The following is a 26,597-nucleotide window of genomic DNA, read 5'->3' on the forward strand; positions in this document are numbered from 1 at the left end:
CATCTGGTTACAAATATTCCATATGTACATCATTTCACAATCAACACAGAAAACATATTGAAATATAATTGACGCAGAATACACAATGTACCTGCATATAACATAAGCATATAGATCACACAGATCACTCAATCACTTACGCAGTATACACGCGCTAGGTAAACTAAACAGATCTTTTCACCACGTTACAGATATGAACGAAATATCAGTGCTTCAGTACAATGTACGTACATAAACAATAGAAAGCGGGGATGCTAGTAGTACAACAAAGCAAACATCACGCCACCCTACAACGCGCATGCTGTCGTCCCGTGAGTTGTTTTATACATTCTTTGGATCTCACTGAGGCTCTCTGTCCAATTAATTTTTGTTCTTCTGTTTGTTCAAAAATTTGTGTAAGTGTATAGGTTAATAATTGTTTCTCGTAATTGATGCTAATCTTCGGAAGCCTCCTCATCTGCTGCCTAAACGCATACTGACGTTCAGCTATATACCATGCCAATATCTCTATATATGCTTGTGGTGTGCATATGCTCCATTAGTTTATAAATTTAAACTTGGTCAGCCATGTCAGCATGTCATGTCGCATAAATGATTCCCGAGAGCGTAAATCCTGGATATCCCCTATATTATTTTTAAAATACGCAGCACTCGTTTTTTAGTGTTGTTAGTCTACTATATAGTTGCGATGAGTGGTAGTACTCTATACTAATGAACAGGCCGTCATCGAGTAAACTAAAGTGAAGTAAAGAGTTTTATTTAGGTGAAAAGGTATTAATGTAGAAACTCTAAATACATTCTATTGATCGAGATATATCAATTTCCAGATGACTGACATGCCTTGACCATGTCAAAGATTCGTGGAACCGAGCACCTAGGAATTTCTGTTCAGGTGTTAGGCTAATAATACTCGCAGTGCCATGGGTAATATATATTTTATGCTGGTCTCATTTATTTGGGGGAGAAAAAATAATGTATTTAGTATTAGACGCATTTATTTCCAGACAGCTTTTTAACCAATCAGAAAGCATTTTCAGATAATCATTAGCTTTTTCGTGAAGTTTACGTTTTGTCCGCGAAGTAAAAATATGCTTGTGTCATCCTCGAACATGAGCATATCGAGAGTTTTGTCTATTTGTCTTATATCATTGATGTATAACAGAAAAAGCTTACGAACCAACACTAATCCTTGGGGTACTCTCTTCATTACACTTAACTGCGCGGAGGTGTAATTGTTTACATTTGTAAACTGAAAACGTTTCTCAAGATAGTTATTCAATGACGTGGCACGTAAGCCTTGACATGTCAACTTGTAAAGTAATATACTATGGTTAACCAAGTCAATCGCTTCTCGCGAATCTAGAAACAGCCCTAATGTATAATACTTATTTTCAATACCTTGAATGATTTTCTGCTCTGTATAAATAACCACTTGTTCAGTTATTTGCGTTATTGAAATTGAAACTGTGAACAAAATATAATATTGTATTTCTCTAAGAACTTTGTTATACGATCATTATTTGCCTACTCAAAATCTTTTTTTAATAGGCAATACCAATACTGCCTGACAATTTGTAAGGGCTTTTTAATCTCCAAAATTGTGTATCGGTACGGCCTTGCAATTTTTAAATGGTCAGGGAAAATTACTTTGTTGAACACTTTAGGTTAATAATATGAGCTAGAACATTTGCTAATAAGCTAGAAACGTACTTGATCAGTTGAGGTTTAAAATCACCATAGATAGCAGTGATATCATATTTTATTCTATTTTATAAGCAAATGTTCAGTTTCATTGGGGGAGACGTGATGCAGCACAAAAGAGTTTCGTAAATAAACAACGTATTTCGTTGGTTGCTGTATTCCTACAGCTTCGCTGTCAGTCTTTTCTCATTGTATGAAATACTCATTAAAAATATGGGCCAGACACTGTCTTGTTATTCTAGTTTCAATTATTTCAATTTATTGAGCGCTCTCTGTTGCAGCCTTTCTTCTTCTTAGCCTGTCTACTATTCTCCTTTCCTCCTTCCCCAGCTCAGGGTAGCCAACATGTCTGAGAAATGGACAACCTTCCTCTCCTTCCTTTTCTCTTCCCTCTCCTCTTTTTGCTCCCACATGTTTTTGTATTATTTCGATGTCGTAAAAACAAGCCTTCGCAATAAGTTTCTTTTGCTTTTATTAAATCTGCAGTTAGTTCATTTCGAACTTTTTTGAACTCCTTCAAAAGATTTAAATCCGACGTAGTAATAAAAGTGTAATACATCCTAATTTTTACTCTTATTTTTCCGTACAGTGTGGCATTTATCCTTGGTTTTTTTTTACTTCTTTCTTTTTTTTTCGGCGACTCTGCAAACAAAACGCCTTATCCTAACTCACTTCCCACTTGGTAAAGAACTTTTCGTAGGCCTCATAAGGGTCACAGTCATACGCACTAGTCCAATTTACTTCCTGCAACACTGAAAATATCTTGTCAAGCGATTTATCATTTAACACAAGAAAATTTCTTACTTCCGATTGTTGGCTACTCTTTAAGTGAGTAGTAATGCCCCGCTGCGGTTATCTAGAGTGTCATGTACTCGGCTGCTGAACCACAGCTAGCGGTATCAAATGCGAACTGCGGCTGCTGCATTTCTTACAGAGTCGAAAATGCTGTAGACCCGCGTGCTATGATTTGCGTGTAAGTTAAAGAGCCCCAGGAGGTCAAAATTTCCACAGCCCTCCAATATGGCACCTCTCATATGAATATGGTAATTTGGGGGCGTTAACACTCACATATAAGGATTAAGGAAGTAGTAACACAAAACACGAGCAGGTGATCGCTCGGGTCACTAAGTGTCACTCCACTCATGACTACTGAGGCAGCGATACTCACGACGCAGATGTCTGTGGTTGTACCTGTTTTAGGAGCAATGCGTGCGGGTGCAGAAACTAAATTCTCACATCCATATAACATGTATAATCAAACTGTTATAGTCCACCGCATACAAGTCATCACTAACTGTATCGATATTTGTGTCGCCCACAGAAAAAACAGGGTAGCTCATTGCTCTGAAAAAAAAAAAACTGCACCAATTGTTCAAAAAAATTCAAGAACTCGCGTTTGGAAAAAGCTGGTTGTCTTTTAATGGCATCGGGCTGGACTTCAAATGTTTTTATCACTAAGTATTCAACATTTGCACTTCAAATCATGTACTCCCTAATGATGCTATGAGAATAGCCAATAATAATATATACAGCTACCCCCCCCCTCCATTCTACTTTCATGGTCCAAGCGCATGCAAGCGTAATTGTTGAGGACGGGTGTATCATCAGAATTGGTCAGCCTAGTCGTCAACCAAGTCTCCGTTAAAATATAGGCTTGAAATCCCAGCGCGAGATACTCCAAGAAAATTTATAAGTGATCAAGCTAGTTTTTTATACTTCTAATATTAAGGTGTACCAGAGAAACGTCAGGTTGAGTAGATCGAAATGTCCTAATTATAGTTTCGGATGTGTACACATCACACATGCTTATAGGCTAAATGGTGTCATCATTAGTTTATTTTTGAGAGGTCTTTCGAATAAGAGACTCACAGGATACGACTATCTTCATGTTTTCTTGCTAAGACTTGGCCACCTGCTGACCAAATAAACTTTTATTTGAGCTCTTTCTTCTTCGCTCCTGCTGCTCCAAGCAACTACAAAGGTCCGTTGACGAAAATAGCACTATTTTCTCCATTCAGCCTAATGTTTCTTGGGGCAATTCTCATATTCTGAGCCTCGGCGAGTAACAACTCTCTCTTTGCACGCCCTACAAAACGAACAACAATGTTCTTGCTTGCCGAGTTCGCAGTTTGAACTCTGTGCATATATCAATCTCCCTCTCAGCAGTTGCGCCGAATTAAAGACTGGTGCTCTGATACGCACCCTATATATTGCAGAGCCTCTGTTTCGACAGAGGTTTTTGTTTTATTTTGTGCCTAAATATTAATGCCAGGCCTGAACCACTGCCCTGATGTTTTTTGACAAATACGTACCCTAATTACGAGTTTGCGAATGACAGCGCTGGTACCCGAAGTCTACTTATATGCTGCTATCTGTTATATGGCCCCTAGATTTGGTGCAAGAGCCTGGCATTACTGTGTATAGAGAATCACGCAATTAAAGAGAAACGGCACTTGAAAGGGTAACTGTGGCAGCCTTTGTAGACAGCCAGCAAACATGACTCATTTGAAGTTAGGGCTCCCATAAATTTCTGAAGCAGATATTATTGCCCTGTATGATGCACAAAATAGACATTTTTGTGCCAGTAGCAGGCACCAATCGCCTGTTTCGTGTTTTGCACTGTCGTCACTATCTACGCACCACCAGGGAACGACAGGTATTTGCTTAGTTTATGAACGGTACAGATATTTTTTTTCTCTTCTCTCAGGTAACGTACAGGGGTGACAAAAGTTCAAGTTCGCAGGCCACGCTACCATCGGATTACACAGCATAGTGACCTTGGAAATATTAACCAACCCTGTGCCTCTTTATCACCTAGGGGTGCACGTATCATGGTTTGCTTTAAATCTGCAACAGCATAAATAAGTGCTTGCGCATTATCCCATCAGCTTGTCTTTTTTATGCTGCCGTTTATTTATTTCATTTTTCGTACATGAAAGTGAAAGAGTGAATAAGCTTGCTCTTTGTGCTGGCTAGTTGAGATGTGGCAATCACGTTAAAAATACCATTAAAACTTGGGGAAAATGAACACCTGCTAGCTTTTTCACGCTTTTTTTACACATTTCCAGGAACTAACGTGAACTCATGAATGTGTGGTGTTTCGTACGTCTCAGGCATCTCAAACTCACCAGTGCCGTGTAGATAGTTCCCGCTACTCCAATGCCCAGTGTCGTCCATATTATGGGCAGGTGAAAGACTGCGGTGGGAAGCAAAACGTTAAAAAAAGTGTGAATTGGAACGAATGCAGTATTTTATACAAGAAAACACACATGTTAGATTTTGCTACTACTTTATCGAAATCGTTGCGTGTTTGACCACTGCTTGTACTTAGGTAGCTTTTAATCAGGCAGTGCCAGTGTATTTTTCGAGTGGATGGGTCAAATTGTTTGTCCTGCATAGCGAATGCTGTTGGATGATTACTTACATTCACTGCCATATCTGTTATAGCCATTGAAATGGTATTGAAAGGCAAATCGGTCAAGTCTGAGCTTGATAGCAGCTGGTGAGAAGAAGTTCTGTTCTGCCGTTAGCTAAAAAAACATTCTTGTGCAGACTACTTCTGAGATAAGATACCTGCCACAGAGGTCTAGTTGCTAAGGCACTGGACTGGTGACCTGCAGGTCGTGGAATTGAATTCCAGCCGCAGTGGGCACATCTTATGCTAGAGGTCTATGTACTTAGGTTTAGGTGCACAGTAAAGAACCCTAGGAAGTCGAAATTTCTGTTGTGCTCCACTACGACGTCTCACACAATAAAAAATGGCGAAAGAACATCCATGTTTGTGGAAAAACAAGCCAGGAGCAATGAATTGATCCGCAACTCATAATTTTTATATAACAGAGATGTCGGTGTAAAATACCGATCATAACGAGTATTTTACGTTTTTATTACATGGTTTTATTTTTCCACCTTCGTTTTCTAGGGTTAGTTTGTTAAGGTTTATTCAAGCGTACTTTGGTTTATAGTTATAAAACACCAAGCATAGTTTCATTGGATGACATTGTAGTGTGACGTAGATAACTCAAGCCAAGCTGATTAATGTGGAGCAGCGTGCAAATATGCTACCAATGGCGTTTTGTGAGTTAGCCTATAGTGCAGGTGGTCGCACTTTTTGTTTTGTGGTTGGTGCTAAGTTACGTAGAAAATATAGGGCCTAAATAGTTGTTACTTCTCAAATCGTGAAAATGCAGTCGTCCAAAATTTTCCGTCGCCTTCGAAGACCTCACGCTAAAACACTTTATGGCCTGGTACATCACTGATAATTACTATTTATGCGTTTGCAATTTCTAGGGCGGAAACCGCAGAAAGAGGCGAAATGCGTTATCTTCTGCTTCTACTGAGTCATTTGTGCTCGCAATTGATGAACACACATGTCCGCCACGGTGGTGTAGCAGTGACGGTGCTCAGCTGCTCACCAGGAGGTCATGATTTCGATGCCGGCCGTGGCAAGCGTAATTTTCATGGAAATTGAATTCTAAAGAACATGTACTTCGCGATGCCAGTGCACGCTAAAGAAAACCAAATATTCGAAATTTTCGGAACCCTCCACCATGGCATCTCTCGCAGTCATATCGTAATTTTGGGCGGGAAACCCCATATATCATTATTAATAAGTAATAGACATCTTTTTGCAGGAGTGTAGCCCAGTGTAGCCACGACACATAAAATTACGGTAGCAGATGTTCGTCATAAAATATCAGTAAAAATCAGTAGATTTTAAATTCTAGTCTTTGCGCTTAGTTTTTGCATCACACATTCAGCGCTGGTATAGTGGTATACGGTAGAGTACTATAGCTTTCATGAAGCAGTGAAAATAATGACTCCAAGATTGCTGGTGTCTCGAGCGTGTCAACACAGCACCGTTCAAGACTGATTAAATATACAAAGGTTTCTGATAGAACTCAGCAAGATGATACTTTAGTGTTTCAGGCATGAAAACCGACACGATGAGCCACCTCCTGAAGAAGACGGGCGGATGGAGAGCTTGGCAGTGTTATTTGCATGTAAAGGCAGGTACAAGACTTTTTCGAGGGGCGATCAGCTCATGGGAACTGAATGGTGAGCGATGGGAGTCCTAACAGGTCTTCTTCGTTGAAGAGGATCTTGGAAGTACACGATGAAAATTAAGCGGGGACGAGGTGGTTCTGTGTATTTTTATCCGCTCTCTAATATGAACACACAAGAGTGCTTTACATTGTGAGTTCTTCAATTACCGCATGTTAAAAAAACCCCAAGTGCTCAAAAATCATGAAGTCCTCCACTACGGCATTTCTCATTATCATGCCGTGGTTTCGGGACGTTAAATGCCGAGAAATATTGCATTATAGTATATTCGTTGCCAATCCTTCATCTTACACCTTTGCGTGCTATTTTCCTTGGAAATATATACCACGTAGCCAATCTCCTCACTGTGCTGCATTGTTTTCCCTCGGACTTTCATGCATCCAATGACTTTCTCTTTCTACGTACAGTCAACCCTCCACATACCAGTCAGAATGACTAAAGGCATTTCAAAAAGCCCTGCCTAAATGTCACACCTGTGAGCAAGTTCTAGTAATTCTGAGAAGGTAGAAGTGGCAAAGAGGAAAAGCAGGGGAGTGTAGTATGTAAAGAAATAATTTCTTCGGTTAGTCCAGGTGTGGTCGAAAACTGCTCGTTTGCAGGCTTCATTCGCTCACAAATGTACAGTAAAATTCCGGCGAAACATCAATGTGATTTCAAAAACCCTCCAGTGGCTTTCCTGTAAGAGTACTTCACAGGCTCAAACAGTGGCTAACAGGATAGTTTAGCATTGTAGGCTTGTTTAGCGCTTGTTCACTCTTACAAAATCCAGCGAAGGTGACCCTCGAATTCGTCGTTAAGGCGTACAGAGCAAAAGCGAGAAATGACACAAAAGAAAGGCAGGACCAGTTGCAAAACATCATTGATTTTTTCTGCTATTCAGTTGCTCAAGTTTTCCGTTTGGAAAATACACTCGCTAACACATTCCTAGCAATTATACTGCTATCTTATTCGAGCGAACTGATAGCTTTCCTTCTTTTTTGTCCTTCACCACACCAAATCAAACTCGACATTGAAAAAGCAGCGGCTGTTCCGGATTTTATGTAGAAAATACAGAAAATCAGTAGATTCAGACGCGTTATCACTCAGTCGGCAAAAATTTTAAAAAATAAGTACACCTGATGAATCAGCAACCATGAAACACTGGCGTACCCAGAATTTTGTATCAGGGAAGGGGAGGGAGTGGTCGCACAAACACAAGGTGAATAAATATATATCTTATGGTAATTATAAAATGAAGCGTTAGCAAGCGCGTAATGGACAAGTCTGCAAATAAACTTTGGGTTTAGGAGGACGATAATACTGAACGTTGGCAGCCAACTTGGCTAAATTTGAATACTCAACTTATTTCGGACGGCAGTAAGCAGGCGTGGTCGCACTGAAAAAGAGGCAGTCCTATTTTGCGCAATTCCACTTAGAGCAGCCCCGTAGTCTGAGATATGATGCTGCGAGTGGTGCATGCTTTTCGTGCGGTTACACATGCAAGACATTATCGGCCCGAAATTGCTCCCTTCTATGATGCGGCTTTCGCGTGTGGCGTTAAGTGAAGTAACATTTGGTCATTCTCGTAGTCTACTCCGATACTATTCCAAAATTTGTATCTTGTGTTCGACTCAAACACCTTTTTTTTGTGTATGCAATAATCAGTAACTTAACCCCACTTTGGAAGTAGCTTGTACAAGTCTACTGATGATATGTTGGGGTTTTACGTCCCAAAACAACAATGTGATTACGAGGAGAGCCGTGGGGGAGTGATGCCAAAATTCCTAAACCTAGATGAGATTATTTACTGTGCGTCTAAAACTGAGAACATTGGCTTATAGCACGCCCCCTCCATCTAATTGCGGCCCCCATTGCCGGCATTCTATCGCGCGACCTCCGGGTCAGCACTGAAAAATCATAACCACTAAACCACCACGGCGAGTTCGTGAATAAGTCGAACAGTCGCACCTCAGCAGCGAGTAGAGTTGGGAAGGAGATCAACTTTACGGCATCATTATACATGGACGTCCAAATATGTTTCTTCTAGCATATGCATCATACCACGGCGCAGTTAAACAAAAAGGTTACGAATGTCCTGATTCACCTTTTACCCCGTGCCTTAACATGTATACTAAGGATTTTAATATAAATAATAAAGATGCCCCACCGTGGTGGTCTAGTGGCTAAGGTATTCGGCTGCTGACCCGCAGGTCGCGGGTTCATATCCCGGCTGCGGTGGCTGCATTTCATGGAGGCGGAAATGTAGAGGCCCGTGTGCTCAGATTTGGGTGCACGTTAAAGAACCCCAGGTGGTCAAAATTTCCGGAGCCCTCCACTACGGCGTCTCTCATAATCATATGGTGGTTTTGGGACGTTAAACCCCACAAATCAATCAATCAAATAAATAATAAAGATCCAAATTGTGCTTTAGGACACTTCCCATAAACCTACACCTTTTTCGGGAGAGTCCTATATCCGCTCGCCTCACCGAAGTTATTGACGAACTCTCCTTCTGTTTGGAGTATTTCATGATATTCTGTGCGCATTTCTGGTGCGTTTAACCCCTTAATTCAGAATTCCGAACCTTCTGTAGGACACGCCTCAAATTAACTATCGCAAATCACCCAGAGTTAGGAGCTAAGTCAGGAAACTTTGTTCTTCCGTGTTTCCATCAAACAGCGCCTTGAAAAACTGTGTTTTGTTGCATCGTTTACTGTATGCCATGAAGCTGCGCACAATTCTAGCCTTGTCATTGTCTATCACTTGATTGATATTGATCTTGACAGTGTGGAGCCGCTGGTGAACTCGGTGCTGCCACCCAAAGAGGGGAAGGGGGTGGTGGTGTAAAAGTGTTCTTGTACAATCTGTGGTATCATCCAGACACGACGTTAGCGAAGCTGTCATATCAGATGACTTGACAGGCAAGAACATTGTCTGTCAGCTGCAGTTATTTATATTGACAAAGTAATACGGAGCATCGCCCTACCCTGACGCGGGGCGTGGGAGGAACACAGCTCACGCGTAGCTGTCTTCAAGTGAGAGTGCTTGCCTTGGAGTCGCGTTATCAACTTTTGCATAGCTTAAATGTGCGCACTTGATGAATGTGCGTCGGCAGCAGGTGACTGAAGGCTGTTTCACATGCCGCGATGGCCGCGAAAAAAAATCATTCCGTTCGTTCCGTTTGCTCTGTTCACAACCACCGCTAATGGTGCTTTCGTTTCAGATGCACTGCAAATGCTCCGCGATTTTCGTTCTGCGACTATAGCGGCGAGTTCTTGCCACCATTGTTTGTGGCAGACACGGTTGTAATGTGATGATGTGTGAATTAAGATATCATTAAGTTTCCATGAATGACAACGATGGACCTGCCTAATTGTTTCGTCATATAAGCACACTTTCTAATATAAATTCATTTTAAAATGCACAGCATTGACCATTACCATAACAAACACGTATACTCTATTTCGATGGCTCGGCGATCCCGGCCCTTTTTCAATGGGTCCCGACCAAAAACCGCTCCCGCCGCTGCGATTTGAGCGAAAACTTCCAACATGTTAGAAGCTTGCCGCGGACCGCTTAGGCAAGAGCGAACTGCCCCCCCCCTTTTTTTTTTGCTGGAAGTGGATTTGCAGTTTGAAAATCGCTACTTTTTGTGTCATGTGGAACAGCCTCAAGACAGGACCACTTTCGCGTTCTTGAAATCCCGATAATGCGCGTTCATATGAGCACGCCGCTGACCACTGGTGAGCCAGATGGGACACAGTATCTTCAGAACGCAGTATGCGTGCACTGGTTGGTGGAGGAATAGCACCGTAAAGCTATAGGGGAGGGGCTATTTCCCGCAATAGAGAAGTGTCATTAAAAAAATATCCTGACATCTCGACACCTGTCATTAGCATGAACTATACGTTGAGGCTCACCTGATTTATCACTGCTGAATTTAATTTGCAGATTACTTCACCAAACCTGTCAACGAATTTTTATTTTCAATTTGAGGGCAGTTGCTTATATGAAAAAATTGTTCAGCGTCAGAGTTTTGCGAAAATCGTACTTTTTTAGACGTGCAGAAAATCTCATGCAATTCGAGCTGTTCATAATTCAATTGCAAGAATTTGATGCTGGTGATATCGAAATCGAGCGCACTAGAAGCGCAGAGAAGGTGGTCAATTGAATCGGATAGGAACACCCCGTGACAAAGAAGTTGTGAACCTTGTATAATATTTTTTAAAAATTTGAAGTGGTAATATGATGGAGGCAAAAAAAAAGCTAAAAGAAAGGCACGCTGCAGAAAACCTTCTCATGGTCGGAAATCGCTTGAAGTCGACAAGTCTCGCAGAAATGCTAATCAACAAGTATTGGTAATTATTCATTATAATGTACTTTGAGTAGCAGCAAAGTATTTCGACTTTGAAAGCTGTCTAACCTTCATAGTAGTATTTTTACTGAAAAACTCTATTGTCCACAAAACATCCTGTATAGTTTCCTTCCTTTTTTTTTCTTTTTCACATTTTCTTTCTTTTTTTGACGTACACGAGTTGTTCAGTGGAAGAAAGAGCTCATGCAGCAGTTACAACTGGTGCCCTTATCAAAGATGAGGGTAACGTGAGAGGCCTTAGTAGGCTACAATTGAGGCGTTATGAAATTGGGGTAAACATTCCTTTTGCTAGAAGAGCGGGATCGATAAGTATTTGGGACGGTCACACGTGTGGTATTTTGATAGTTACCTATATTTCCAAAATTTTTTTCGGGGGAAGAAAAGTATGGAGCAAGAAGTCAATGTTTTGCTGAAGAATATGTTACAATTCAACCTTGCCCCTGAAATGCGCTAAATGTAATCAAAATTAACTGAATGATGAAGTTTTGAGAACCATTCGTGAAACATTTATTTGTAAATAGAGAGGGGAAGACGAGATGGAACTCGCCCTATTTATTTTGCTTAAGAACCTTGCACTGTTGTAATGCTCATGCAAGTAGTGAGCAAAAAAAATACATTTATGACCCTAAATTCTGACACTGTACACGCAACGAAAATGCAGCGAACTGGCAGAATACATTAAATGTACCTCTTTTCTTGTGTTCTGTTTTCTGCCTTACGTCTTCAACCAGATCGCACTACTCTCTACCGAAGCTATTTTGCTGTAATGTCGACTGATTTGTTTCTTACCTGTGGCGGCCGCAACGGATGCCGAGAATAGGGCCACTGCGCCAATGGTTTGCTGCGAAAGAAAATGTGGTTGTTAAAGCAGAGGAATAAACAATATCTAAGCCTATGGCATGCTGGAAATCCAAACTAGCTCCTCTTTCTTTCCTGCATCTGTAAATGCGCCCCACAGTTGCAATTTCTACGAGCCCAACTATGAAATTCGGCAAATAGGTGTGACCATAAATCTAATTTTATTTTTTTTAAAGCAGCCAGATAAATTGAAAGTGTAAAAAAAAAGTCACAGTTTCGCCGCAAGGGTGAAGCGATGATTGCGACAGCAACAAATTGCAATGTCAGATGAAGAATGGCAAGCAGCTCGAAACGTGCAGCGCGCTAATCAAGCAGAAAAAACGCACAAAAAGAACAAACAGGTTAAGCGCGAACTAACAACGTTCTAGCTCCACACTTTACGCATGCTGTTCAAACACAAAAAATGATTCACAAAACGTACTGCGTACAGGCATACAAGTGATGAGCGTGAGCAAACAGCTGTCACTGTATTATACTTCGTTGTATTTGAATGGTGCACTCCTTTCGCAAACAGGGCCACTGCAGCAAGCGAAGTGCCCTTCGTGCGCTCTGTAACTCCAACGTAAACATTGCAATGGAAGTGCCAGCCCTACAAACCACCGCCACCATGAGATAAACGCTCGCGCATGGGCGACCATGCCCTGTTTCGCGAAGCGGGAGTTAGGGCATCCCACCATTGCCACCACTGTCTCGACTTCGGGTAGCGTGGTCCGGACCGGAGCCATCCGCGTCTCAGGACAGGACGAGTAGAGGAGCCGAAGCTGGTAATAAGAACGTTTATTCACAAGCATTTACATGATCGTACTACTTGAATGAATGAAGCACCCTTCTGGAGCGTCTCTGCCCTCGCGTTTTATGCTCTGGTGTTCCCAATATTCCCTGCATGAAAGAACAATTGAGGCTCAGACAGTCGAATTAGATTGTCGTCTTAATCTCCACCCCCGAAGAGGGAAAGTCAAACACCGCCTCTTTCGCAACCTAGGACAGGGAGAAGAGGCTTGCCCAGTTCGTCACACGGCGAGGGAGCAACACACACAATACACGACTCAACTAGCATGGTGCGATGACGGGAAGCCTCAGGCGCAGAGATGACTCATTAGAGGTTTTGAGCATGGTACGAAAGCACGTTACGGAAATGCGACACGGTTCCTTTTCGTATGCGCGTACAATGGTCGCGCATGCGCACTGGTCAGCCGGTTTCGTATTGCCGCGTTTCCGTAACGTGTTTTCGTAGCTTGCTAAAAACTTCTATTGAGGAGGCATCGCTGCCTTGCAGGTCACAGTGTGTGGGAAAAAAAGACTTGAAGGCGCCAAGGAAAGCGAAGCCGCAGAGCCTGCACATATCTCTGTCTGAGGAGTCCGTCGGTCCGGCGTGTTTAAAGGGTTTTAAGCGAGGTGAGCCGACGACCCTGAAGAATTTGCCGCTGTGTTGGCGCCGCTTCGGAATGTTGCTCTCAGTTGCTGAGAAGAGCTTGGCCAACGGCAATTTCCCGACAAAAGGAGCCGGCGACGTGGTATTGCATGATTTTGCGCATTCATCACCGTCCGAAGGACGAAGCAGAGCAGCCCTGTAAGGGAACGTACGCGTTAAACAAGCGCGCGCATCTCAAAGAGTGAAGCGCCGACCTCAAAAGCGTGCCTCTCACGCCATCTCGCCGGTAATGCAGAGATCCGGCGGAAGTGCCCCCGAAAGTGGCGTACCGATGTGGTCACCGTACAGCGTTGAAGAAAGTACACGCGGTTGTGGCCGAGCTCCCCGACGCCACGCAATATTATATGGGTCAGTCCATATCCGGTGTACCCGGTCAATTTTAGACCATCTCCGATCATGCTGCGAAAAAATCGTGCAGCTATATCTGAAGTTGAGAAGCCGTTATTGAGGTGTTATATCTCGCAAAAAAAAAATTGTGGTTGCCTAGAGGGCGCTTCAAACTTTAGGCACACGAGTGAAACTGTGTCACGCCAAATAATTTATACTACATTACGGCGTTGACTAAATAATACGAAACATTTTTTCATTAATTTGAAGACGCTACTCTATCAAAAATGTGTCAGTTTAGTCATATGTGTTTTATTTTTTTCGCTTTCGCGAGAAATTGGAATATGCTTGCATGTTTTTGTGGTTTAACAGAAAAGTGCTCTATGCCGGGGTCCACCACGGCTCCGTGGACGTATTGCCGTCACTAATATGGCGTTACGAAATATATACAACTGTTTGTAAAGAAAAAAAACTACTTTTAATAGTACCGCCATAGGGCGTCGAACGAGTGACTTCTCGAACAAAGGCGTGTGGCGCTAACCACAATGTCACAGCACACATGTAGCGGGAGCTCTTAACGGCAAGCCATTTATATACACCATATACCATTTGGTAGATCTCAGTGCTCAGTGAAAGTAAGCCAGTGATAACAGTGAAAGGTAGTCACGTGTTTGAAGGGGGAAAAAGTGTGTTCATTGTCATTACGCGTGCATGACGCAACCTCTTTTGCTAGCGCCAACCCTCCCTGCTTAGTTTGCAGCATAGGTCGGAAAACTCACTCATGAATTGACTCACTCGGACCGAGATCGAACCATGCATTTAGAGTCTGAGTGAGACCGAGTGGGTAAAAATTTGGTGGGATTAATGGCGTCTTCGGTTGGGCGCTCTGGTCCTCTACCTCAAAGTTGACAGATGCAGAGGCAAGTCGCAATCGGACTGCGAGAAGCAGCGTTCCAACCGAATATGCCAGCAATTTCAGAGCGCCCAGGGCAGCGTGCCTGTGGCGCCACCGTGCATCCAGCGTGAGAAGCTGCTGGGTAAACATAGCTGCGCCGCGTCAACATTGTCAGCAAATGGCGCCGATCACTTCAGTGGACATCTGTGACATGTCTGACCTTTGTTATATTCTTTCTCTCTCGCTTGTTCTGACATGTCTGGATCTAGTGAAAGCTTTCTGAGCTCAGCGCAAAATCTGACGATCATTCTCGTTTCAACTGCTATCTTCAAAGCAAATCACGATGCTGTATGCGAGCTGCTGTAATGACAGTCTCATCATTTACATGGTGCATTCATGGCTTCGTAGATGTGAATTCGCCCCACACACGCGCGAAAACGCCATTAACAACACACGTGTACGATGTATTACGCGCCCGGTGATTCCCCCTTCCGAAATTCACGCTCGCGCTCCTCACCTCGTTCACCTGCCAGCAGTAACGTGATTGACTGGCTTGTGCCACGTGATTCGTCCACCCAGTCAGATCGCACCACGCTCTCACTTTGAAGTCAGAGCAGTCGGGAGCACTCTGAGTCAGAGGCTGACGCTCTTAAAGAACCAACCGAAGGTAGTCCGAGCGTTCGAATTCTACCAACCAGAGGCGAAGCCACTTTTCAGAGCGCTCGAGAGCACTCGAAAACGTCCAACCGAATACGCCATAAGTCGGAGTGAGTTAGGTCAGTCGAGAACTTTATGAGGATGTTCTGAAAAGTTTTGAAAAAAACTTTTCATGAAACTCAGTCCAAGTGAGTCCAGTTGAAATAAAATTTGATGAACCTGAGTTCGACTGAGCCCTAAGCACAAACTCTATTTCTTAAGGAAGTCCACTCGAGGTCCGCATTTTTACCGACATACGGCTTCCAGTGCACTCGTTGGAACGAGAGAAGTGCAATCAAAGCGTGTGACAAATCTCTAAAAGTCTGCTCGTACTTGATGACATTTATATTTTTTGTGGCAATCGATTCATGAGGCATTACTCTTTTAAGGAAGCTATTCGATGGTTACATGAACAAGTACGAAAGATCCCCTTTAATATTTACTGCGCAATATACGCATTGACGTTCAACTTACAAATAGAAGGAGGTGTAATAAAGGAACCTTTTAATTTGTTGTAGCGTCGCAAATACAAAGACGTCCTCATGGAAAAACTAAAACATGCAAAAAACATCGATGACTCTGTGTGTCTTGGGATGTTATCTTTTCTGCGTGTCTTGCCTTTTCCACGCTAAATACAACATAGCAGATGATGCCACACCAATAAACTGATTTAGCTACATGGGAGGAGCAGGGAAAACTGGGAAGCCACGCAGGCGTGCGCCAGGTATGCTGTCGTACGCGGAGAAAGAAGGCTAAAAAATACAAAGAAGGAACGGAGAGAACACAAACAGTGGTGCTTCCATCTGAAGTGCCTACTGACGCCACAATCAGTCATTGAGTAACAGCAAGCTGGAGATGATGAGGATGATGATGATGATGATGATGGTGGTGGTGGTGATGATAATAATCATGATGATCATGACAAAGATAATCAATATAAAGATATTGTCTTTACGCTGACCAGGTTGAGGCACACCATTAAGGAACAACAAAACTCCAAGATACGCCCCATAAAATACTGAGAGGAAAGCCCCTAATGTGGGGGGACATCAACACTGACACGCACGTACTAGTGCCTCTCATGTCAAGTGAGGTGAACTAATCGCTTATAAAGACAAACACACTGCGTGTGTCGTGAGAGGCGAAGCTCTCCGAACAGGTCCTGGGAAGCCGGCTCGATTCCTTGGACCATGAAAGCCTGACGAGCCACTATTAGCCAGCGGTGCCCTGAACGAGCAGTCCACGGACACTCACAACCAATAAACTTCCGACTAAATAAAAATTAACATGTCTTTCAATTGTTCTTACCTTAGACTTTGTGATTTGCTTAAATAGCCGATACACCACTTCATATTCACAGAATTCGTGTGGTGGTGCTCGCGTGACTTTGCCTAAATTTGCATGACCACCGATGCATCGTCTATAGTGGATTGATGCACGTGAGCTGCACATTCATTCCGGCTTCGTGAAGTTTACGTGACTATGGGTGTTTCCGAAAGCCTGCAATCAAGGTGATAAAGAACATTTCTTTGGCATCATGGAAAGCTTCAGCGTCTCTGGCTGCTTGCAGAGTATGAACAAAAAAAAATCATTCGCGTTACTGAGCTTACTGACGTATAGGGGAGCGAAAGCCTTACGAAAGTGAGTCAGAGTATGACGGTGCATTTATATGAAGACGACAAAATGAAATAAAGAGGTAGTGATTTCATTAGTGTAGTTAATTATATTCCGAATGAAAACAAATGTTAGTACTCAGTTAATTAGAACAAGCTTACTAACTTCGTGAGCGTCAATAAAAAGAGCATGGTAAAATTTCCGTATCACTGGGCTTTCGCCTTCGAACGGTCTTGGAAAGAGGGATAACAGACGTTAGAACCACTGTTTTCATGAAGGAAAGGGAACACTTCATATAATCAAAACGTCATCTTGCACTCAATGCACCTACTTATTTTTCTAGCAAACACACACTGCAAGCTACGCATAATTACAGTCAAACAACATGGTTCTGCGTAGTCTTTAGTTGTGAGTGATCACTGGAGAGAAAATGATTCATTAAGCTAGTGCCAGCTATACCTGCTATAGCATTATCTTCAGCCACCGGCTAGCCTAGAGTGCCCACTGTATAGGCATTTGTTTGGCGTTTTGAGCTTCCCTGTGAGACGATAGTTATAGCGCGAGAACAGAACTATGACATAGAGAAAAGATAGAGACCAGTGCTAGAGTTGCTTTCTATTCCCTGCGGGAATAGAGAGCAACTTGACAAACACAGTTTTTTCAGACACAGGTTTAACTAAAAACAACAGCTCTATCCATAGGTGAAAGCTGTCTGAGGCAAGACGACCTCAACAATAGATAGACTGGTAATTGGAAAAGGCAAGCTGGACAGTCGAATGAACTCAGATTAATGAATTGAAGGGCTCCTTCGTCAAACACAGCCTACTGTGGGTGTAAAGAATTGACAGAAGTCAGTCTGGTTGGGTATGAAAACTGGGAGATGATTTAAACTCCAACCAAAAGTTTTCGAAGAAACCCGACGTTTTAGAACCAACTTGGTTCCTTCCTCATGGGAGACTTTAGGACTACGTAGCAGCGGCGTCTTCAAAGCACTCGTGGGGCGGATAATGACCCCCCTCTCTCTCTTGTTTTGCCGTGGAGCGCAGTCCATGTGTATGCACTGGGGGAAGGGCTCCGAGAGAGCAGTTGATGATTTGGGCTGTCCGATGTATGTGCCACGACTCGAGTACTAACCTTCTCCTCCAGTTCGTCTCTCTTTCAAGGATGGTCGTTGCTTCGAAATTTATCCGGTGGTCCAACCTGTCAGCTTGCTCGGCGACTGCGCTGCGCTCTTTGTAGAGCTTCCGCACGTCGTTGGCGTGTCGCTTGAGTCGACCCGGTAGGTCTTTCCTCTCGCCTATATACGAAGAAAGGCACTTGGTGCACGGGATTTTGTAAACGACACTGGCGGGTCCTGTCTATTGTTGGCCGGTCTTTCGGGTGAGAGAGAAGGCGGCCCAGCGTACACGAAGGCACCTGCGCGATGCGAACCCCTTCTTTTTTGAAGAGCCGTGCCAACATCTCACTGGTTTCTAGAACGTTTAGGACCGGTACGCGTTTTAGAGGGCTGCCAATTAATGCTGATTGGGGTTTTCGTATCCCCTGTTGGTCTGCGCGGTGGGTGGTGGCTCAAATCAAGTTTTTTTGGGTATCCGTTTTTTATGAGGTCCACAATTATGCGGGCCCCCTTCCTTTTTTTTGCTCTGTATCATTGGAGCATAAGTTCCTAGCTCTCTGGAGTAGCGGGGTCTCAACCAAGGCCTTGTGTCTGGCGGGCTGTGAAGAATCAAAATGAATGTAGCGACTGGTGTGCTTTGGCTCCATGTGAACGGAGAACTCCAGGCCATTGCGCTTTCTTGCCAACTGGACGTCGAGGAAGGGCAGGCAGTGGTCGCTTTCACACTCGGCCGTGAATTGTATAGCTGGGTGCACGGAATTCAGATGCTGTCTGAAGATTTCAACTTCAGACGTCTTAATGACGCAAAAGCAATCGTTCATATAACGAAGAAAAAGCTTGGGTCACAGCGAGAAGGAGCTGAGTGCTTTCTCTTCTATGTACTCCATGATCAGGTTTGCCGTCATGACGGAGATGGAAGCTCCCATCGTGGTTCGACTGTTCTGCCTGAAAATAGTTCCTTTGTAGGAGAAGTACGTACTAGACAGACAGAATTCTAGTAGACGGCAGAGCTCGTCAACGGCCAAAGGAGCCTTTTCACTCAGGCTTGCGTCCCCTTCAAGTGCAGCATGGGTAAAGGATACAGCTAAGGGCACTGGTACATTGGTGAACAATGAAATCATGTCAAACGAGACCAGGCTCTCCTCATCGTCGATGCTCACATCTGACGCTAGCCACACGAAGTGGCTGGAGTCACGGACATGAGCTGTTGTCTTCCAGGTTAGGGGGGCGAAGATTCAGTGTAGAAAATTCGAAAGGGCTCGGCATGGAGAGGAAGTGAAGTCTACAATCGGTCGGAGGAGGATGTGAGGCTTGTGAATTTTTGGTAGTCCATAAAAACTTGCTGCGGATTCGTTACGGCAGATTATTCGCAGGTAAAGTGTTCGGATATTTAGGTCATGCTTGAAAGTTTGCGCGAGTAGCTTGTTTAGCTGTGTCTAGGTTTGCTTCGCTGGTTCCTTTTTTAGCTACGTGTATGCGTCCCCTTCTGAAAGAGCTGAAATCTTCCGATCGTAGTCCCCGCTCTCCAACACCACCATCGAATTGCCCTTCTCGGCGGGCAAGATGACAATGCTTCGATCCCGTCGGAGTTCCCGAAGTGCCTAGTTCTACTCTGTGGTCAAGTTCTTTTTCCTTTGTAATAATAATTTGTTAAGGATCTCAATTTATTTCAGCCTAATTTTATCGGTCATGTTCTAGAACGCGCTAAGAACACTTGATGTGCAGTTCTACCACATACAGCCGCAGATTTCTGAGAAGTTTATTGTTCCAACCTCGAGTTTCTTGAAAAACTTCTGGTTGGAGTTTAAATCATCTCTGTGGTCTACTGTCTACTGTAACGCACAAAGAGAGAAGCCCGGGGATGCAGGCGAGGCGTAGTTCATAATTTTAAAAAAAGTGTAGTAATTGCGAAACGAAGGGAATAGTGTATTGAAGAGGTCAAAAAAATGTTACTGCAAATAGACGTTCCGCCATTCAGTCGCGTAGCACATGACTTTTGCGATCTAGCAGGTGACATATAAACCCTAATATGCTGCCGAAATGATTCAAATCTCCCAGAAGTACACCCTCATTATGAAGTTAATGAACTCGGAAGAGATCAAAGTGTCACACTCTTTTTTAATGTGATGTTTTAAAAACGGTGCTTTTATATAGCACTGGCTGCTTCTGTTAAGAAAAAAGAGGGATTAGTAAAGATTACTGCCATGGAAAAAGGCACATTAAGTAGCACCTTATCCCGACCAGCATATCCTTGTTAAGTCATATAAGTACCCCACAAGCACTAAGCGGATTTCCGTAGCATTACCTCAAGACGAGTTAAAATGCAGATCAGTCACATAACACTAGACTGACAGAAAGTCCAGTCACTACAAATTGGCACATAAAGTGACGTATGTTGTGACATAGTTATAGGTCTACGAATGTACAGTAAGTTTAAAAGTTTCGGGATCAGGAGACATCATAAAAAGATGAATATTACCGCTTATTAAGAAAAGAGCCTTGAATTTAGACTTCGGTCATATTGTAGAACGTACTAACAACACTTGATGTGCAATTCCACCAAATACAGTCGCAGATTTCTGAGAAATTGAATGTTTTCTTTAACGCAGTGGCCGTCCACTGTACATAAATTTAGCTGTCTATAAGTACTAAATATGCAGGTATTTCAATGATTTCCAAGAAATATCACTGGCCTCTGGAAACTTGTTTGTTGCGGGTAGTGCCCGCTGTTATAATGAGTGGGTTAGCCATGGAACTAAGATCTTCCACAGACTGAAAGGCCTGGGGTCCGACACCTTTAATAACGCGATAACCTCGTTAACTGGATAGACCTTAATGAAACGTACAGTAATTGAGGCCAAGGAAATCACTGGGGACATTATCTGTAGTTTTTAGCCCGAGTGTAGTAATTATGGCACTCAAACGTGCAATTCGTGGATTTATTAACTTAGCGAGCGTCTGACATGCCTCAGTCAAGAAGTTTTCGAGACTTTCTGGGACCTCAAAAATCGCGAGGCATTGTCGGCGAAATCGGCATCAACACGAGCGATGAAAAAATAAAGCTATGTAACAAAAGTCGATTAAAAGTCACGTGATAAAGTAACTGTCTGAGCAGGCGGTGTACCAAATGTCATATGTCTTCAACGTAATATGACACCGTCAATGACATGAGAGATAACCAGAATTAGTTCTGACGCCATAATGATGTCACGACATGATCTCACATGATGATGTCATCGTATGATACTGTCGCTTGGTTAAAGGCGACACGGCGACAAATGGTTATGCACGGAGGCTGTGCATAATCATTTGAGGTGCATAATTGGTATGCAAAAAGGACCTTGTGATATTTTATGAGCTGTTATCTTGTGAAAATGGCGATAAGCTACGTGGCGTCCGCTAGCAAGAAATGATGTTTCATTTTGACCACCATGGTTACGAAAGGCGTTGGCTGCATTCTCAGTATTACAGCACAATAATACCTAATAAAATTGAGGGGGGAAGAGCCACCACCTCAGCTCTGCTTGCAGAGCAGTAGGTGCCTGGGTTATGGGTAGGATTTCCTTACTGAACAGTTATTTTAACACGGAAGTGTTTGAGTCTTAGTTCACCAAAATTCAGTAACATCATTTTCATCACGAAAGTGACTTCAAAGAAATATAGACATATTACAAAGAAAACATGCTTCGTGTATTTCGATTGCCTGGAATTCCAACCTACGAACTCTGAATCCGCGAAGACCAGTGTCCGGTGCTCTATCCAGTTTGCAACCAGCGTTTTTTTATTATGATTATTGCCTGTATATCTCAATCTACTACATCAACATGACACATATCACATAACACATACCAGTGGGCTGCCGACGCATACCCACGAGGGTTTACTAGCGCTTATAGTCGGATACAACTTTAGAAGTCTGCAGCAATTCTTTTCAAATGTCAATGAACGCAAGGCTGCACAAATCAGCGGCAACTGTGTAGTCACATCGTCAGCCAGCTACCAGAAATGGTTGCTTTATGCGACCACAGCTGAATATGTGAGCGGAGCTTTTTATTTGGTCGCGTAGGTGATCGGCTGCCTCCAATTGATCGTCTCGGTGAAGCCTCTCTGGAATTTCCGACAACTAGAGAAGCAGTAAAGTACTTCATGATGACACTAATTAATCCCGACAAACATTGCGTCGGCATTTTCAGTGGAATGGCGGCTTTCATAGCATTATTGTAGGAAACGGGAAACTGCACGGTCGGTGCAATGCGTTGCACGCGATGATTCTGTTTTGTGACAGCGCAGTATGTGCTTTGCCTTTCGCGTTGTGCTTACGTGACGACTCGTCGACAGAATTGTGCAGCTTCCGGTTGCACCAACGGTGTTATCCTGCCACCTACAGCTTAGACTGCAATAGCACTGGCTAATCAAACTGCTTAAATAAGTGGTACAGAAAGGAAATGATGCCGGCGGGTGAATGTCGGGTAGTGAGTTTGTCAGTAAAGCAAATAAAATGACAGCAGTAAGCGGAACGCCTTGCCGAGCTCACGGCTCAAGCTATGAGCTTTGCCTTTCACCTTCCAGTAGCGCTGTGTGTTAGTGTATGTATGAGTAGAAGAGCAGGTTACCTAATTACTGCGAAGCAGTGGCGTACTCGGATTTTTCTTTCGTCATGACATTCACAGCAAAAAATTACCAGTGCAAGGTTCCCCCACCCTCGAAAAACATTTCTTCCCACAACCCTGCCGTGAAATGGCCGCCTTGGCTTTTGTCTCGACAGATGACACTTTGAATCAGTGCATACAGAGGACAAGCCTTTGTTACTTGCTCGCTGATGCCATTTTTGCGGGTAATTCAGCGGGGAATGTGTCCGGATATATATGAACTACTTAGGCTATCACCAGGATTAAGTCAAGATCGTGGATGATATGATTGATTGATTAATATGTGGGTTTTAACGTCCCAAAACTACTATATGAATATGAAAGACGCCGTAGTGAAGGGCTCCGAAAATTTCGACCACCTGGGGTTCTTTAACGTGCACCCAAACTGTGCACACGGGCCTACAACATTTCCGACTCGATCGGAAATGCAGCCGCCGCCACCGGGATTTAAACCCGCGACCTGTGGTTCAGCAGCCGAGTACCTTGGACACTAGACCACCACGGCGGGGCCGTGGATGATATTCGTCGGGATGGAGTTGCGCTACCAGGCTACGATGGGATTGCATCCATGTCAAACGGTACTAAACTGTCAAACCCGAATAGGCATTCTGCAAGCAATCATACAACAATTTACAATAATCAGTCAATGACTTCTGTGAAGATACGATTCACTTTCATGGTATACTGATTCTTATGATGGAGCGATAAATTTTTGTTTGTTTTATTGCCGGCACTTTCCTTCATTTTGCTTTACGTCATGAATAATAAAGTCCAATTAGGCAATACACATAATGCCTCCTGTGTACTGATTGACCTTATGAGCCAGACAGTTGACATTCCTATGAAGGTCAACGTCTGGTGCTTTGTTGAAATGCTATTTAAGCAGAATGGCACGTGCTGTGACTTGTGAAGGATAAAACGTACGCTGTAAAAAGAACAGATAAACAGAATTTTCGCTTAGCTAGGCCGAGTTCTATTCTGTGACAAGTTTTACTAGACGCAGACTGCTCGTTTTTAGCGAGGCCCATCATTGTATGAGGAAACGCACTGTCGTATAGCAACAGCTGTTGTTGCTATGACAAAAGTACATAGCCCTCTCATTACTGTGAAGGTACAAGCCAGCAAATCCAGTGGCTGCGACTTCATATAGTTTTCGCGCCCATTCTGCCTCTTTGCCTCATCGCAGTGCTCCGATTTCCCTTGTACTTCCTTTAAGCGAGATACCTGAGTTCGTCCTATAGCCAGTTCAAAGGACAGATGAAGATTTCAGAGATAGCACGGATCTCTACGTCACGAGACAAAAGGGCACCATGATTGGTGGGAAGTGCCACTACCAAGTATCGCTACACTTGTAATTGTTCTTCTACGCTTAGTTTGCTCGCGGACGCAATGTGCCGGAACCTAGCCATAAGCTGCTTGGCTGTCGCTTCTTGATTGCAGCCGTTAGAGAACGGCCATTCGCAGACATCCGATCGAAGCGTTGCGCTCAGGCATGGAGCTTACACGTTCCATTGGTTTCCTGTTTAGTGTACTTACGCTGAGAAATAAATAGATGAGGCAAGCACCTAGGCCCACTTTGTTGCCGTATCGAAGGCGCAGGTACTGCAAGAAAGAACAAAAAGAAAAAAAGAATTTCGTTTAGCATCTCGAGGCCAGCGAAGCGTATACGTGAAAAAGTGAATTCACGGCCCTCTAAAGCACGTTATAAGCTCCCCCTTTCCCCCATATATATATATATATATATATATATATATATATATATATATATATATATATATATATATATATATATATATATATATATATATATATATATATATATATATTCAGAGAGACAGAAAGAGAGATGACAGCCAGCAAGAAGGAAGATAGAGGGGCGCTATTTCTTTAGTTATTGCCAGTCATACAAAGCCAACGGTGCACGAAGGCCAGAAACACGTAAATAAGGTTACTTTCATTTTATTTGGTGCAAACAAACGCCCAATCGTGAGGTAATGAAAGCAGTTCACAAAATTCAGCTTACCATCCGGGGGAATTCACGTCACGACCTTCGGGTACCGCGTGTGTTGCACTACTTATTGTGCCAGGCTGCTGGTTATTTATTCGGTATACCGCTATCACCACTCCAATGGCCGCGGAAGTGAGCATGAATTTCATCAATGACGTAAAGAAGTACAAATTTCAGCAGCTACTTGTTCACGAATGAACCCTCGTAATGCTTCCCGTTACCTCTGATGCTTTTCATTAGGTGTTACATGTAATAACAGTGCTTTTATATGAATAATATAATGGCTCGTGAATGTGGATTGATGGTCATCTCTTGTATTATGGGTGTGTTCCAAATAGAAGAAACATCTTGTACATAAAACATTGTGGACATATCTGCTTACTTCTGCAGTATTAATGAAATTTGAAGAAGTTGTCATAGTGAAAATTAATAGGACGTATAGATTAACATCAGTTGTAGAAGCCTGTTATGAAACATTCCATAATGAGGAGGAATGAATGTAACCGTTGCAATAAGTTATCAAACTAGCAATGAGGAAGCTGCGAGCTCAGTGTACAGTATTTGTGGCGTTCCCTTTTTGCAAAAGAGACGGAAAAGGTGGAAGCCTAGAAGCGGGTATTCGGCAGCTACAGCATTAGCTGTAATAATAGTATGAGTGAAAAGCTGTAGAACTTGCGGAAGGGAACTGACTTCGAATAATGAACACTTTCTTTCTTTCTTTCTTTCTTTCTTTCTTTCTTTCTTTCTTTCTTTCTTTCTTTCTTTCTTTCTTTCTTTCTTTCTTTCTTTCTTTCTTTCTTTCTTTCTTTCTTTCTGTGCCAGTACAGAAAATGGAGTGAAGGCAAAAGGCTGAAAGCCTGACTAAAGGCCTTTGCTCCATTTTCATTCAATCGCAGAGACACACTGTACCGACCATACAGCACATGCTCTTATGAGCACTTGGCAGGGTGAAGGCACTGGTCATATAGGGTTAGTGATGTCGAGGACGCATTGTCACTTTGAAAACAGAAAACACAAATTGAGCCTAGGTCAACCTAGACGCCCTCAAGGTAAAAGTAGCTGAATTCTAACTCGTAGTCGCCAACAAAATAGTTGGAGGATGCTGGAGGAAACACCCTGCATTAGTTATAAGCGAGGGCCTAATCAGGCCTCGTGCACGTCGCCTTCTGAATACCTAGCCTAGCTTCTGTTCTTGATGCATTCCTCAAACATGCCACAAAGAAGGGTACTGTGAGCGTAACATTAGCCGTTTTAAAGTATCTTAGGACGCTTCTACTGCAAGTTCAGTTGCCAAGTGTCCACTACGCCATAATTATTCATTTTTGCTAATCAGCGAAAAGCCCACTATGCGTCCGTAAAGCAAAAGGCGAACCTACAAGGCTGTTCGCTTTGTTGAAGTTCTTGCTCTTGATAATGATTAAATAAGCCTAACCACCTCGAAATGAGTGGGCTTTCAAAAGATCAACTCGTTGCGCAATTCACACGCTTTGATGCCTTGTGGGAATGTATACGCTTGTGCCTTGCAATATTACATGCGCTAAAACGAGCCCCTCCGCTGCATAGCATTCATGTAATGTTCTTTTCCGAAGCATTTTCAAGAAACAGTGCGGCTTTGTCGTAGAACACCGGAATATTACGCAGATAGCCTGGGTTTGAACCTCAATCGCACCGAAAACTTTTATTACTTATTCTATTTGTACATCTTTTTCAATGTTTTTTTGTCCCGGACAAGAGATGATTTTTCACTCACAACCAATGACACCGACACCAGAAGTTCTGTGAAACGAGCTTTTCGACGCTATCACGTTAGCATTGAACTTTGAGATACGATGCTAACGTAGAGGTAACGAACAAAAATAAAACAGCTACTAATCTGAATTTA

At 43.1% G+C, this 26,597-nt stretch overlaps 2 protein-coding genes across 4 annotated transcripts in view; one reads left to right on the plus strand and one right to left on the minus strand.

Annotated features, from left to right (window-relative positions):
• Window positions 1–26,597, plus strand: part of LOC119161865 (zinc finger CCHC domain-containing protein 24) — a 251,549-nt gene that overhangs the window by 185,718 nt on the left and 39,234 nt on the right. The window lies entirely within an intron of this gene.
• LOC119160952 (sodium-coupled monocarboxylate transporter 2-like) overlaps window positions 1–26,597 on the minus strand; it is a 171,372-nt gene that overhangs the window by 54,159 nt on the left and 90,616 nt on the right. For both annotated transcript variants that reach the window (XM_075880192.1, XM_037413233.2), the window contains 3 exons: window positions 24,244–24,309; window positions 11,909–11,960; window positions 4,830–4,897 (listed from right to left, as the gene is read on the minus strand). In XM_075880192.1, coding sequence (XP_075736307.1) covers window positions 4,830–4,897; window positions 11,909–11,960; window positions 24,244–24,309 — 186 coding nt within the window. The remainder of the gene's footprint in view (window positions 1–4,829; window positions 4,898–11,908; window positions 11,961–24,243; window positions 24,310–26,597) is intronic.

Source organism: Rhipicephalus microplus, chromosome X (genome assembly GCF_043290135.1).
Source record: "Rhipicephalus microplus isolate Deutch F79 chromosome X, USDA_Rmic, whole genome shotgun sequence".
In the NCBI taxonomy this organism is placed as follows: Eukaryota; Metazoa; Arthropoda; class Arachnida; order Ixodida; family Ixodidae; genus Rhipicephalus; species Rhipicephalus microplus.